This window comes from Lepus europaeus, chromosome 13, assembly GCF_033115175.1.
Source record: "Lepus europaeus isolate LE1 chromosome 13, mLepTim1.pri, whole genome shotgun sequence".
NCBI lineage: Eukaryota > Metazoa > Chordata > Mammalia > Lagomorpha > Leporidae > Lepus > Lepus europaeus.
Genome location: NC_084839.1, coordinates 41876397 through 41892395, shown reverse-complemented (window position 1 = coordinate 41892395; position 15999 = coordinate 41876397). Strand labels below are relative to the sequence as shown.

Below are 15999 nucleotides of genomic sequence, written 5' to 3'. Positions count from 1 at the left end.
AAAACTATCGGAGTGAAACTAACACTTCGAGAAGGGTAACTTGATCTGCCCTTGTATTGACTGTTGAGGAACAGTTTCATTTTTTTTTTTCTTTTCATTATTTTTCTTCATACTATTTGTTAAACTCTTTACTTAATATAGAGTTAATCATATGTGTATAAAGTTAATTGAAGATGGATCTCAGTAAAATATAAGAGTGAGAATAAGAGAGGGAGGAGGAAGTTTGTAACTATAAAATTCTATAGTTCTGCATACATTCCTATGAACTTACTTCTAAGGGTACAATTTAAAAACTTGTCATGGGATTCCAAATCCCATTAAGCTGGGTGGTAAAAAATGCCATCTTAAGTGTTAAAGTGATCATATTAAGTATTAATGTGAACATTAATATAATAAATATAAAAGTAATCCTATAAATATTATCAAGTGTCTGGTAATAATAATAGATAGAATTAAAAAGGGGAGAATGTTCCAACATAGGAAGCAGTGCACACAGCAGATTCATACAGTGACAATTGCTTTAAGTAAAATCTCCCCAAAGAAACACCGATTTGAATAGCAGTTCACTCACCAAGTCACTTTCACAAGAGCCCAGGAAGTTACGTTTTATTATAATATAAGGGAAGATACATTGAAGAGGGCAGGAAAGAAAGAGTTGCCATGTTACCCCTCCCCCAGCTCTAAGAAACACTTTTTTTACACCTGCTGCTTGGGTGAAGAGAGGGAATTAAGTATAGACCCTACTGAAATCCATTACCAGGCCTACTACTGTAAAACCCAAAGCCTGAATTTTGGGGGGCTGCATTGCTCCTTCTTAGGCCAGTACGTGCAGACTGAGGCTTTCACACCTCCTTAGCCAAACAGCTGAGGGGAGGTCTCCACCACCCCGTCTTCCAACCTTCAGCAGACAGCAGAGCAAGACTCCGGCTGCTGGTGTGTAGGCAGGAAAGTCTGCGGAACTCTTGCCTTGGAGCTCAATGCCAGGCCTGCTGCAGTGGGACCAAGCTTCAGTGAAAGCCAATGAGGGTAAAGGCCAGTGCTCACAGATGAAGCAGCTACCGGAACTCTGCAAGTTCATTCTGAGAAACAGGACAACTGTGGGTCTGGGACAAACCTGGATCCCTGTCTGCCCTCTAGTGCTGCAGAAGGTACAACGCTGACCGCCGATGTGCAGAGGACCTTTTCTTAGGCTGCCATCTAGTGCTGAAATAGTGGAAATGTCTGCAGACTCAGAAAATAAATGGATTGCTTAGAATTTCTGGAGGGCAAGCATGAACAAAACTAGATTACTAAAACTGGAAACAAAATGCTAATCGTTTGATATGCAGACAGTGTACACCAGCAAGCATTAAGTACTTTCATAGAAGCGTGACCTTATCTAATGAGCAAAATAAGGGCTCAGAAAGTGATCAGGTAGCAACTGATACGTGCAGGTTTTCAGATGCAGAATTTAAAATAGCTGTTTCAAGGCAAGACAGTAAGATTGAGGAAAGCAGAGAGAAATGATTCAGTTCTTCAGTAGAAACTTAATAGAGAGATGAAAATAAGTAAAAGCAATCAGAAATCCTTTAGCTGAAAAGTACAATATACACAATTTAAAACATATACAATGGATCAGTGGTAGATTAGATCAAACAGAAGGAACAATTCCTGAGCTGGAATATAGTCTTTCTGAAAGTGCACAATCAGAGGAGCAAAAGGGAAAAAAGAGGACTGAAAAAAGTTAATGAGAACTTTGGAATGTCATGAAAAGAATAAATATAAAATTATTGGGATTCTAAAAGGACTTAAGAAGACCAAACTGGTAGAAAGTATAATAAAAAAAATAATAGCAGAAAACTTCCCAAGCCTAGAGAAAGATACTACTGTCCAGGTTTAAGAATGGCAGAGGTCACCAGCAATTAGATTTAACTCAACCAGATCTGCCTCTAAGACATAACTAAATTCTCCAAAGTTAAAAATAGAGGATTCTCAAGTCTGCAAGAGAACAGAAATAAGTCACACATAAGGGTGCCCAGTTCACCTACCTGAAGACTTCTTAGCAGCAAACTTTCAGGTCAGGAGAAAGTAGGATGGAATATAATATCAAAGGAAAAGAAAACCTGCCAACTAAAATAGCAAACGTTTTAGATATAAAGGAAAGAGAAAGACATTCCCAGACAAACAACAATGAAGGGAGTTTATCGTACCAGATCTGTCCTACAAGATGTGCTGAAGGGAGTTCTTCAAGCCGAAATACACTAATGAGTAAAAAGAAAATATCAGGACTTAGAAAACACACTGATTAGAACCTAGAAATAGACCCATGAATCTTTATCCAATTGATCTTTCATAAAGGTGGTAAGAACACACGTTAGAGAAAGAATAGTCTTCCATACATGGTGCTGGAGAAACTGGATATCCACATGGAGAACGTCACCCTACATAAAACTGAACTTACAGAATATTAAAGACCTAATTGTAAGACCTAACACTATGAAACTATTTGAAGAAAACATAATAGAATTGCTTCAGGGCATTGGAATAGATAAGACCACAAAAGTACAGGAAGCGAAAGAAGTAAGAAGAGCATATTTCTTTGCTAAAATGGAAAATGTTTCTTTGTTGTTTGAACAAAGCATGTCTGTGTCAAAGACATAGCATTTAGGACATGAGTCGTTTCAGTTATTTACAGTGCTGTCTTGGCCCTTTTAGGCATTTGAGTTTGCCACCCCTGCTAAATTTGTGCTTGTTTGATTATATAATATGTATTTTAAATTGTGAAATTTAGTTTAAATGAGGTCCTTCTTCATTTTATTCAGGGATATTTCAGTATTGAATTAAAGGCTATTGGTGGGGGAATGAGGTACTCAAGGTTCTTGTTTCTGCTGTGAAAAAGAATTAGAAGATGTAGATAAAGATTAGCAGAGGATTATGATTTATTAGTGAAATGACAGTACACACTTACAGGGAATACTGGCATGCTTTAGAGTGAGCTGCAACCCCTGAAGTTTGTGATCGGCATCCCTTTATGTGATGTTGATGTGTGGGAGGTGGTGCTTTGGGCAGAGTTTTCCAGGAAAGGATGGAGACTCCCAGGAATTTGATAACAGCCCATTTCCTAGCCTTTTTCAGAAGTTTCAGAAGAATCCTTGTGTCAGGTGCATGATGGGAGATGTCAACAATGGTAATAGATCATTGTAAGGACACAGCAGCTATATTTTATCTTTTTGGCCACTGTTGGGTGTCGATGGCAACTTTGCTTTTTTTAATAGTGATTTCAGGTTGTGGGCCATGGGAGTTGTTAGAGGTAGCTTTGCAGGAGGATGTTGTCTGGCTCTTTCTCTGAGCCATGAATGTCTCCTTAGCTATAATAATAGTAAGTGAAAAAAAGTCTCTTAATTCCTTATACTATTTCAGTTCCCTTAAGGTGCTAAGTGCCATGAATATATCCCAAGAAGTCAGTGCGGGGACAGAAATTGTTGTAACTTAAGTAACAAAAAAAGAGTTTCTATACTGTAGGAAATAGATATAGCTGTAGTCTTTCAGGGCTGGGTCTGATGCTCTAATGGTCAGCTGAATGAGTATAATTGAGGTGTCCTCAAATATAAAATAGACCTATACCCTTCGGTTCCATGGAGGGGAACAGAGGAGTCCAAGCCAAATGAGGACCTTGAGGTTTGAAGAATATTACTGGAGTTTCAGGAGCATATGAGTAAGGAATAGACTTTCTGGCATTTTCCTGTGAGCAATGGGGAAATTTTGGTTGAGAGTAAAAGTGAATGACCTGAAAGTTATCAGATATATGTAGTAGTTCTCCCTTATCCATTGGAAGATTGCCCAGTGAATGCCTGAAACTTTAGATAATATTGGACCTTATGTATACAAGGGTTCATGGAAAATTATTAGTATGAGAGAGAGGAAACTCCCATCTGCAGTGGCTGGGGCTGGGACAGGGCTAGAGCCAGAAGCTGAGAACTCAGCCCTGGCCTCCCACGTGGGTGGCTGGAACTCAATTATTTGATACAACACTTCTGCCTCACAGGGTCTGCCTTGGCAGGAAGCTGGAGTCAGGATTCAGAGCCAGGAGTTAAACCCAGGTACTCTGATGTGGTATATAGCCACTAGGCTAAAGGGATGCCCTATCCATGAACTTTTTGAAATACCATATACTATGTTTTTTCCTCTATATAAATACCTATGATAAAACTTGGTTTGTAAATTAGGAACAATAAGAGAGTAACAACAACAATAATAAAATGGGTTAGTTATAATAACATATTGTGATAAAATTATGTGAATATGCTATTTCTTAAAACATCTCAATTCCTCATTGCATTATAGTAATGTTTTCAAACCATGGTTGACCCTGAGTGAGTGAACTATGGAAAACAAATCCATGGGTGAAGGGGAGGGAGCTACTGTACAGTTAAAAAAAGCCACTTCCATAGGGTCTTCCTGCTTCTAAGGACTATTTTCCTACCAAACTGTGCCATGACCCAGTACTATGTTCTGTTTTCTAACTGGCCACACTCTTGCCGTGATTTATAAAACTCTTTGTGATCTTGTCATTATTGTATTTTTACCTTGTTTTCTCCACACTTGACACAGTCACATTGTGCCCTACCAGCACTGATCTGTTCATAGTTACTTGAACTTACCATGCTCTTTCATGCTTCTGAACTTTTGTATATGCTATGGTTTTTTCCTTGGAACACTCACGTTCCTTTGTTTTGCTTGGTGAGCCATAATGCAGTTTTATAACCTGTCTCAGATGCTTCTTCTGGGAATTCATTCTTGGCACTGCATTCCCTGACTTATTGATGGTAATGATAACAGCATCTGCAGCAAATTCTTACAGGTAATGTGCTGGGCACCGTGTTAAGTCTGTGTGTGAACTCACCACAACTCCATGAGGTAGACACTCTTGCTCTCATTTCAGAGGGGAGGTTATAGTAGCACAGACGTGGTCAACTATATCTCCCAAGAAAGTAGTAAAGCAGAATTTGAGTCAAGGTAATCTGGCTCAGATCTTCTTTTTAACTAATATGTTATACTGTTAAGCATCATTTTTTTTTTGTTTTGTTTTCCTTATCTTTATGTTTTACATTATTTCTGATTTTCCTTTTTTAAAAATTTGAGACACAAAGAGACAGAGACAGAGAACTCCCTTTGCTGGTTTACTCCTCAAATGCCTGCAATGACTGGGGCTGGGATGGGCCAAAGCTGGCAGCCGAGAAATCAATCAGGATCTTCCACCTGGGTGGTGGGAACCCGTTTACTGGGGCTATCAACATTGCCTTGCAAGGTCTGCATTAGCAGGAAGTAAGAGGACAGGGTGGGAGTCAGGAATTGAATTCAAGCACAGTGATATGAGTCATGGGCATCTTAACCACTAGGCAAAATGTCCACTCTGATTTTACTTTATTCATGCATACTTTTGTTAAAGTTTTTCCCACTGAGAATAGAACTTATCTAATTCTTATCCTTTTGCTCACCACTCCACATCTCTAAAGTAAAGGTGACAAGTAGGGAATAACAGGGATTTGAATGGAAGGAAGGATGTATGCCCTGCCTAAAAGCATCTTCATTGAAATAAAAGAGCAAAAACGATATGTTGCTGTGGTAACACCCTTCTATGAAAGTGTTTCAATTAGTATTACATAACTTTTACTACAACACATCAGACATGCTTAAATGCTTGTTCCCTATAGTTCAGTTTATTTCCTAGCCTGAGATAAGTAGAAGAGATAGAATATCCTTAGAGATAGTATATTAATTTTTTATTAGAATACATTAATATTTTAAACCATCAATATTTTTGAGAACCCCTGAAGGGCAAAGACAGAGATGCTGGATCAAAACACAGAAAGGTTAGGGCTGAACTTGTCCTGTTTAGCTTGCATTTTTCTCTCATATTCTTTCTCTAGTATCTGCCGACTGTTGGTTCTGAGGCACTTACATATTCCATGGTATGGATGCTGCTTGGTGTGCCTGAACAGTAGAGTAAGTTCTAGTTGAGAATGACAAGAAGCAAGTGTTACAGTGGAGTTTTTCCTTTGTTAATTCTCCTTTGTCTCTCAGTAAGAGAAAAAGAAATGAGAAAAGAAGGATGTAGTGCTTGTCATAGCTTGAGCTGCCATCTCAAAATGCTGTAAACCAGGCGGCTTACAGAACAGAAATTCATTTTCTCATAGTTCTGTAAGCTGAAAGGTTGAAGATCAGGGTGTCAGCTGATTCATTTCCTGGTTAGGGCTCATCTTCCTGTGTCATCACATGGTGGAGGCAGGGAGAGAGAGAGAGAACGTGGTCTCTGGTATCATAATCTTGTCTAAATCTGATTACCTTCCAAGACTATCACATTAGCAGTTGATATTTACTGAAGGAATTTGAGAAGGGACACAATTCAGTCTATAGCAATGTGGTAATAATTTTATGGCGATTTACTTATGTCTTGGGATTTTTGCCATTGTTGATAATACTTTGGAGTCTCTTCCCGGAAGAGAATGTTTTTGCATTAAATTTTGTGTCTGACTATGTTTACCAGGTTTTTAAAAATAAAACTCCAGATGTTACAGGAACAATTTCCAGATACCGTGGCCTCTTCTCGCATATTATGTTACTTTAGCTTCAATGAGGATTTTCTTGCACACCACTCTTGCAGGATTCCATTCATGGTCTCATTGTTACATCAATTTCAGTATGAACTTTTCTTTTTTACAGGTGGAGGCCACGTGGCTTTGCAAGACCAGAGTTAATGAAGATTTTACATAGTTCACTGGATGATTCCTTTAAACGCCTTATTTATCCTCTTCTCTGTAGAGAGTTCAGGTATATATATTTTCTTGTTTAACTTTTAATACTGTTTATTTTGCATGATACTAGTCCTGTTAAAGCACATACTGCATCCTGTTAAAGCATGATTGATTAAACACTCCAGAGAACTCAATTAGAATCATAGAGTCTTAAATTTAACCCTTGATTTCTATCTGTAGAGGTATTTGAGTATATCATAAAATATGATTCTTAATTGTGATAGACTGTCTAAACCTTGACCACTTAATGTCTGTGTCTTCCAGTTCTAAATACTAGTTTTGAAATTTGACAGTAAAACCAAACAAATGGTTTTATTAATTATAGATTTGGCTTGGAAGAAACAAACAGAATTTAATGGAGAAATTAGTTGGAGGCAGTTCTTAGAGGTAAGAGAGCCAAAGAAAGGAAGTCATTGTAGAATATAAAGAATTTATTGCTATGGGGGCCGACACTGTGGCTCAGACTAAGCCTCTGCCTGTGGTGCCAGAATCCCATATGGGCACTGGTTCATGTCCCAGCTACTGCTTTTCCAATCTACCCCAGCTGCAGCCATGTGGCCATTTGGGGAGTGAACCAGTGGATGGAAGGCCTTTCTCTCTGTAACTGCCTCTTAAATAAATAAATAAATTTTTTTTTTTTTAAGATTTATTTTATTTATTTGAAAGACAGAGTTACAGAGAGAGGTAGAGACAGAGAGAGAGGTCCTCCATCCGCTGGCTCACTACCCAGATGACCACAACAGCCGGAGCTGTGTCAATCCAGAGCCAGGAGTCAGGAGCTCCTTCTGGGTCTCCCACGTGAGTGCAAGGGCCCAAGGACTTGGGCCATCCTCTGCTGCTTTCCTAGGCAATAGCAGAGAGCTGGATTGGAAGTGGAGCAGCTGGGACTAGAATCGGTGCCCATATGGGATGCCAGTTCTTCAGGCAAGGGCTTTAACCTGCTGCGCCACAGCACTGGCCCCAATAAATAAATCTTTAAAAAAAAAAAAGAATTTATTGCTGTGAAGAGGAAAAGCTAGTATATGTGTTTTAAACTCCAAATGGGAGTTGTTTGGGTGAAGAATTATTAGCAATGATGAGCAAATATTAGGAGATAATTAAAATAACCATGTTAATGGGGCTGGTGTTGTGGCGTAACAAGTTGAACTACCACCTGTGATGCTGGTATTCCATATGGGTGTTGGTTTGAGTCCTGACTGCTCCACTTCTGATCCAGCCTTCTGCTAATATGCATGGGAAAGCAGCAGAAGATGGCCTAAGTACAGAGGCCCCTGAGCCTCTGCACCCACGTGGGAGACCTGGATGAAGCTCCAGGCTCCTGGCTTTGCCCTGGCCCAGACTTGGCCTTAGTGGCCATTTGGGGAATGAACCAAACGGATGGTAGATCCCTTTCTCCCTCTCTCTGTACTGTGCCTTTGAAATAAATAAATAAATCTTAACAAAACCATGAACCATGTAAGTGAACTAGTAGAAGGTCAAAGAGTGATAAAGTTGAAAACTACAAAAGAGCTAGGGTACAGAATATATTTTAGGGGAGAAGATAGAAAAGAAATGTAAGGAGGCAAAACCACATTTTGTAAGTTTTAGCAAGGTCACCTAGGGAACGCACATTTCTATTCATCTCTTCAATCTCACTAGAATTCCTAACAACTTATGTGATTTGTCTTTCTCTTTTGCTGGATTTAACCATTGAGTTCAGAGGTATTCTAAGTAGGAAGTGAGTTAGTAGTATTAAAAAGACACACACTGTGGTGGGTGTTTGGCCTGGTGATTAAGGCACTGGTTGGGACACCCACATCTCAACATTGGGGTGCCTAGGTTCAAGTCCTAGCTCTGCTGTTGATTCTAGCTTCCTGTTGATATACACCCTAGGAGGCAGTAGGCTCAATCAGTTGGGTTCCTGCCATTCACGTGGTAGATTGAGTTCTCTGCTTCTAGTATTGGCCCACAGCCTGGGGATGTTGTGGGCAGTCGCACAAGTGAACCAACCAGTGGGAGTTCTCTCTATCTACCTCTTGGGGGAAAAAAAAAAGATAACTCCACTGTCCAGTATCATCTTATCAAAGTCATTTAGTCTGGTTTTCATAGTTTTTAGCCTAGATGTCCCTCCAAAATATTTTTCCTTCTGTAATTCTATTTCATTTCATGTCAGTGTAAAATATCATCTCTTGTTTTTAAGTGGTAATGCATAAACTTTGAAAATAGGAATTCTGTTCTTGAAGAAGGAAAAAACATTTGAAATGTCAATTTCTTTTTGCAGTGTTTTTCTTTGTTTTCTCATGTTGCCTGGAATGTCCTGTGTTGCTTCTGACATTTCTGCATATATTTGAGCTGAGTAGCTTCACTGAGAATAAGTTCATTAAGATGCAATGTATGCAGTTTGGTATGGGAGTATTTAATGTATACTCCTTTTCTGATTTCCATTAACAGTGGGCATGCAGGAATTCTTTCATTTTTAAAAAATGCCTGTGGTTAGAAATAAAACACCTTATTTCAGTTTGTAAGTTCGCAGACATTGTCTACAGATGTGTCTCTTGACAGACTGACTTACCCAAACAGCAGTTGAGAGGCAGAAATGCCTTGGTTTTTTTAAGAAAAATATTTCCCTAATTCAAAAGAAATTTGTCTAATTGTAGAGAAATTTAACGAATCGGTAAGGCATGAGGGGGAACAAATCACATAATTTGAGTATTTAAACATAATCCTTATTTACCCACACTTTTCTGCATTTATGATGTGCACTAAAAGAAATCATACAGACTATATTATTTTGCAGTCATTTTATTCAGTTGACTATATATTATGCCAAACCTACTTCTGCATTTCTTGTTTCTGTTTCTGTCGTGATCATTCATCCGTGTGTCATTTTTCATACCCACTTCTCATCAATCCTGCCTTGTCAGTTACCAAGTCTTACCTATTTTACTGTATTTTATCATGTGTTGAGTTTTTCTTTTTATTGCTATAATCTTAGTTCATAACGTAATTTTTTAAATTTTGATTTTTTTAAAGTTTAACTTACTTATTTGAAAGAGTTACAGAGAGATCTTCCATCTGCTGGTTTACTCCCTAGATGGCCACAGTATAGCCAGGAGCCAAGAGCTTTGTCCAGATCTACATGGGTGGCAGGGGTCCTAGTACTCCATCTTCTGCTGTTTTTCCCAGGCCATTAGCAGGGAGCTGCATGGGAAGTAGAGCAGCCAGGACAGGAACTGGCATCCACATGTGGTGATGGCATCTCAGGCTATGCCTTTATCTGCTATTACTGGTAAAACAGCGATGACAAAAGGTGACCTTGGTTCTTGTTTCACATGAAAGAATTTCCCTGTGGACAAGGCGGAGAGCAATTGACATCCAAATCTGTATATTCTCTGTCATACACACATGTGTACACACACACGCTCATACACTCACTCACTCTTATACCTATAGATTTTGTGTATGATGGAGACCATATAGAGAAGAAGTGTAGAAATGACAAGCTCATAAGGTTTACTTCAGAATTGTTTGTGGTGCCATGTGTTACAGGGATTAACAAAAAATAGACTTAATTTAATTTTATTATATGTTACTTTTCTACTTATGTCATTTTGTTATAATAAATGCTCCTGCAAGGACCGACTATACAAAATAAATTCTCTTTTTCTGGCAAGAAAACTTGGATAAATGAAAAAACTCAGTAATTCTTTTCTTTTTATATTTTTGAAGAGCCAAACTGACTTCTGATGCAGAGAAGGAATCAGTAATGATGTTTGGACGGAACCTTCGTCAGCTTCTTTTAACAAGCCCGGTTCCAGGACGTACTTTGATGGGAGTGGATCCTGGTTACAAACATGGCTGCAAATTAGCTATAATTTCTCCTACCAGTAAGTCATCTTTCACGTTCCGTCCTACACAAGTCCTGATGCATGTAGCTAGCTGTTAATGCGTTGTTCCCCTGCTCCTTTCTCCTTTGGCTTCTGTGAGGATGTCTTGTTTCCTGTTTATATGCTATGGATACACAATGGGATTTTGGTTTTGATGTCTTTTAATGGTACTCATTTTACAGTCAGTGGGCAGTATATTTATCATTTCTTTTCTTGCATATATTAAGAGGTCATACGGATTTATCCTTTACTGTGTTACTGTGATGAATTATATTATTAGATTTTTGAAAAAAACATTCAATCATACTTACTTTCCTTAGATAAACCAACTGGGTCATGATAACTCTCTCTGGATAAGTTGCTACATTAATTTTCAATCGTTAGACCGGGAAGAAGCACCTGGCTCCTGGCTTTGGATCGGCGCAGCACCGGCCGTGGCAGCCATGTGGGGAGTAAACCAATGGAAGGAAGACCTTTCTCCCTGTCTCTCTTTCACTGTCTATAACTTTATCTGTCAAATAAATAGGAAAAAAAAAACTTTTTAAAATTTTATGCACATACACATGTTTCTGCCATCTGTTTTGGTAAGATTTTTCTAGTATTTAACCATTTCATCATTTAATCTAGATTGATATAAAAAGTATTTATTATAGTCTCTCTATATCTTTTTTTTTTTTTAATTTTTTTTTTATTTTTGACAGGCAGAGTGGACAGTGAGAGAGAGACAGAGAGAAAGGTCTTCCTTTGCTGTTGGTTCACCCGCCAATGGCCGCCGCGGTAGGTGCGCTGCGGCCGGCGTACCGCACCGATCCGATGGCAGGAGCCAGGTGCCTCTCCTGGTCTCCCATGGGGTGCAGGGCCCAAGGACTTGGGCCATCCTCCACTGCACTCCCTGGCCAGAGCAGAGAGCTGGCCTGGAAGAGGGGCAACCGGGACAGGATCGGTGCCCCGACCGGGACTAGAACCCGGTGTGCCGGCGCCGCAAGGCGGAGGATTAGCCTAGTGAGCCGCGGCGCCGGCCTCTATATCTTTTTAATCCATGGTCAATCTCTAGTTATATCTCCTTTTCATTTCTTTTTTTTTTTTTTTTTTGACAGGCAGAATTAGACAATGAGAGAGAGAGAGAGAGACAGAGAGAAAGGTCTTCCTTTTCCATTGGTTCACCCCCCAAGTGGCCGCTACGGCTGGCGCGTTACGGCCGGCGCACTGCGCCAATCCAAAGCCAGGAGCCAGGTCCTTCCTCCTGGTCTCCCATGCAGGTGCAGGGCCCAAGGACCTGGGCCATCCTCCACTGCCTTCCCAGGCCACAGCAGAGAGCTGGCCTGGAAGAGGACCAATCGGGACAGAATCTGGTGCCCCGACTGGGACTAGAACCCGGGGTGTCAGTGCCGCAGGTGGAGGATTAGCCTAGTGAGCCAAGGCGCTGGCCTCCTTTTCATTTCTAATATAATTTATGTGTTCTGTCTTTTCTTTTTAAGTTTTTTAAAGTTTATTTGAATGGTAGAGAGAGAAAGAGAGACTGACAGAGCTCTTCCATTTGCTGACTTACTCCCCATATACCCACAACAGCCAGAACTGGGCCAGGCGAAGCCAGGAGCCTGGAACTCAATTCGGGTCTCCCACATGGGTGGCAGGGACCAAGAGCCTGCTGCCTCCCAGGGTGCACATTATAAGGAGGCTAGAATCAAATGTAGAGATGGGACCTGAACCCAGGATCTCTATTACTGGATGCACATGTCCCAAACAGTGTCTAAACCACTGTTCCAAACTCCTGCTCTTTTTTTTTTTTTCTTATAAGTAATTTTTAATTTTAAACTTTGTTGATCCTTCCTGTTATATATTTTTTCTTTTTTTGAAGATTTATTTATTTTATTTGAAAGTGTTACACAGAGGGAGAAGGAGAGGTAGAGGTCGAGGTCGAGGTAGGGGGAGAGAGAGAGATATATCTTCCCCAATTGGCTGCAATGGCTGGACCTACGCCAATCCAAAGCCAGGAGTCAGGAGCTTCTTCTGGGTCTCCCATGCAGGTGCAGGGGTCCAAGAACTTGAGTCATCTTCTGCTTTCTCAGGCCATAACAGAGAGCTGGATCAAAGTGGAGCAGCTGGAACTCGAACTGGCATCCACATGGGATACCAGCGCTGCAGTTGGCAGTTTTACTTGCTGCGCCACAGCGCTGGCCCTTATATATATTTTCTATTTCATTAATTTTTTCTTATTAACTTCATCATTTCCTTTGTTTTTTGCATTATTCTGTTGCTCTTTTCCTAACTTCCTAAGACAGTTCCTTGATTCATTATTTCTTTTCTTTAGATGGTTACCCTCAAATAAAAAAAAAATTATTAAAGTGACTTTAGGTACCAGTGCTGTGGTGTAGTGAGTTAAGCTGCTGCCTAGTGCGCCAGCAACCCATCCAGCTGTTCCACTTCCAATACAGCTCCCTGCTAATGAGTCTGGAAAAGCAGCAGAAGATGACCTAAGTGCTTGGGTCCCTGCCAACCACATGAGAAACCTGGAAGAAGCTCCTGGCTTTGGCCTGTCCCAGCTGTTGTGGCCATTTAGGGAGTGAACCAGCAAATTGAAGATCTCTCTGTCTCTCCTTCTCTCTCTCTCTCTCTCTCTCTCTCTCTCTCTAAAACTCTTCCTTTCAAATTAATAAATAAATCTTTAAAAAATAAAATAAAAATACTTAAAAATAAATATTTTGTATAATGCAATATAGAAAACCTCCTAAGTCTCAATTAAGCAGCTCAAAGAATTACATAGGATAAACACATTTTATTTCTACAACTGAAAAAGAATAGATTATCACATTATCTGATATATAGTAAATGTTCAGTTTATGTTATTGAAAGCCATTTTTCTTTTAGGTATTATAATATGCAGTTAATAGTGGTTTTGTATGGCAAAATCAAATCTCTGGGACTTTGGAAGGAACAATATTTTAGAATTATTTTGAAATACCAAATCATTGGTGTGTTACATTTTGTAATTTCTTACAAAATGACTTATTTTCATTTTTTTCTTTTTAAGGTCAGATACTTCATACTGATGTGGTTTACTTGCATTGTGGACAAGGCTTCCGAGAGGCAGAGAAAATAAAGAGGCTTTTGCTGAATTTCAAGTATGAAAATAAGTAATCTTGAGTACTATAGTGGCTCAGTCAATCAGAGATACCATTGATGGCCCTAATTTGGAGGGAGGGATTAAGGGAAGTGAGAGAGAAGGAACCATGTAAAATAATTCTGGGGCAAATTGCTGGAGAACGCTACATGTGGAGACTCCAGAGAATGCTCGTCTCCCTCTGCCACCTTCCCAAATAAAGGTGGGCATGTGGGCATATGTGAGCATGGAATTTTTCTGCTTGGATTTCCTTCCCGTCTTTCTTCCTGCTTGCCTGTCTTCCATTCTGTCTTCTTGCTTCCCTGCCTTCCTGCCTGGTTCTCTCTGCCTTTCTTCTTCTCTCCTTCCATCCCTCCCTCCTTCCTTCTGAGATCTATAGAATGGCTGTGGTAGTAGTTAGATGCTTCAGAAATTGGTAGCATATCATATAATTCAGTTGTAATGCCTTGATTGTAACCTAGAATGCTACAGAGTTTACTTACTCATGTCTAATTTTGTTTCCTTCTAGATAGGAAGAAAGTTGATGTTATGGGTTATGTGATGTTAAATGATTCTCCACTGCCTCTTAAACCAAGTGCAGGGGCAATGTCTTACTCTCTATAAGTTGATGTTTCTCTTAGGAAAGTATGGAGAGGTTGCTTGAATATATAAGAGAATAAGAGCATCATTTAGTAGTATTTGTGCATTCTGGACATTTTCACCGGTTGATTTCAAAGCATACCTTGAACTCATATTCAGCTTCTCATTCTGTTTTGAAGCTGCAGCACAGTGGTGATTGGAAATGGAACTGCCTGCCGGGAAACAGAAGCTTACTTTGCTGACCTGATAATGAAAAATTACTTTGCACCACTGGATGTTGTTTACTGGTAAGGATGTTAGGAATGTTTGTTTCCTTGGAGAGGAATAGGAACTTCTACAATTCCTTTTATGATGAATTCACTCTGCTCTTTGTAAGATATATATCTTGTTTGTCCTCCAAACTACCTCTTGCTGTTTGTAAGAGCTTTGCAGGAAATAGTGTCTGTCTCTTGGAGAAATTTGAGACAGGAATGATTAGAGCCAGACAGTGTCCCAGAACCTTTTACTGAAGCAGTGTGTTAAGGCTTACTCAATTTCATGGACTTTTTCAGGTTGTACATTGTATGAGGGCTCTCATTAACTCATAAGTAGGATGGTATATCAGGCTAGCACCTATATACTGCAGATAGCTTAGCCTTCTTCTCCCAGAGTTTTTAAGCCTATTAATCATTTCCCTTCAGTCAAGCTAAGTATTAAGAATTTAAAAATATTTCTGATCTTGCTTTCTAACTTGTCTGTTGGTCAGAGGTTTAATTTCATGTAAGCATGCGTCTGAAGAACTTTGGACTAGCACGACTCGGTTTCCTAGTCCTACCTCTGCATCTGTAGTAGTTATGCTCTCCTTCTCCATCGTTTTTCCACTTTCCCATTGGATCTAAAATAGCTTTGTTTACCTCTTTGGAACTACACTAAATATTAAGTTCGACAGGGCTTAATTCTGGGACAAGAGGTAGTTACAATGACTGATAGTTAGGGAAAAGTACTCAAGAGCTATCTCCAGCTACTTAGTGAGAAATCTAATAACTAAGAATAGTCAGCTGATGAATAGCAAACTAAAACAAAAAGCAAAACTTTGTACTGGAAGAGTTCTAGGATTCCTTTTTTTTTTTTTTTTTTTTTAAAGATTTATTTATTTATGTGAAAGACAGAATTCCAGAGAGAGAGAGAGACAGAGAGAGAGAAATCTTCCATCCTCTGGTCCACTGCCCAAATGTCCTCAATGGGTCAGGGCTGGGCTGTCTGAAGTCAGCCAGGAGTGTCTTCCTGGTCCCTCGTGTGGGTGCAGGGGCTCAGAGACTTGGGCCATCTTCTGCTGGTTTCCCAGGAGTACCAGCAAGGAGCTAGATTGGAAGTGAAACAGTTGGGACTGAAACCAGTACACATTTAGGATGCTGACATTGTAGGTGGCGGCTTTCTCCACTATACCACAGTGCTGGCCCCTCTAGGATTCCTTTAGGTAGCCCAAAAGAGAGTGGCCAGGTGTTTAGTGTAGTATTCTATGTGCCACAAACAGTCGAAATGAGTGAAAACAAACTCAGGGTAACCAAAGGGGGTTGGGAAATCAGGGACAAAATATAGGTGTCTAAGAATCACAATTCAGTAAAGTACCAGTTTGAAAAGTTTGCCTCAACTTTTTCCT

At 39.8% G+C, this 15999-nt stretch overlaps 1 protein-coding gene across 2 annotated transcripts in view; it reads left to right on the top strand.

The window, feature by feature from the left end:
- Window positions 1–15999, top strand: part of SRBD1 (S1 RNA binding domain 1) — a 264042-nt gene that overhangs the window by 68559 nt on the left and 179484 nt on the right. For both annotated transcript variants that reach the window (XM_062209376.1, XM_062209375.1), the window contains exons 11-14: window positions 6703–6810; window positions 10503–10660; window positions 13692–13782; window positions 14540–14647. In XM_062209376.1, the coding sequence (XP_062065360.1) occupies window positions 6703–6810; window positions 10503–10660; window positions 13692–13782; window positions 14540–14647 (465 nt within the window). The remainder of the gene's footprint in view (window positions 1–6702; window positions 6811–10502; window positions 10661–13691; window positions 13783–14539; window positions 14648–15999) is intronic.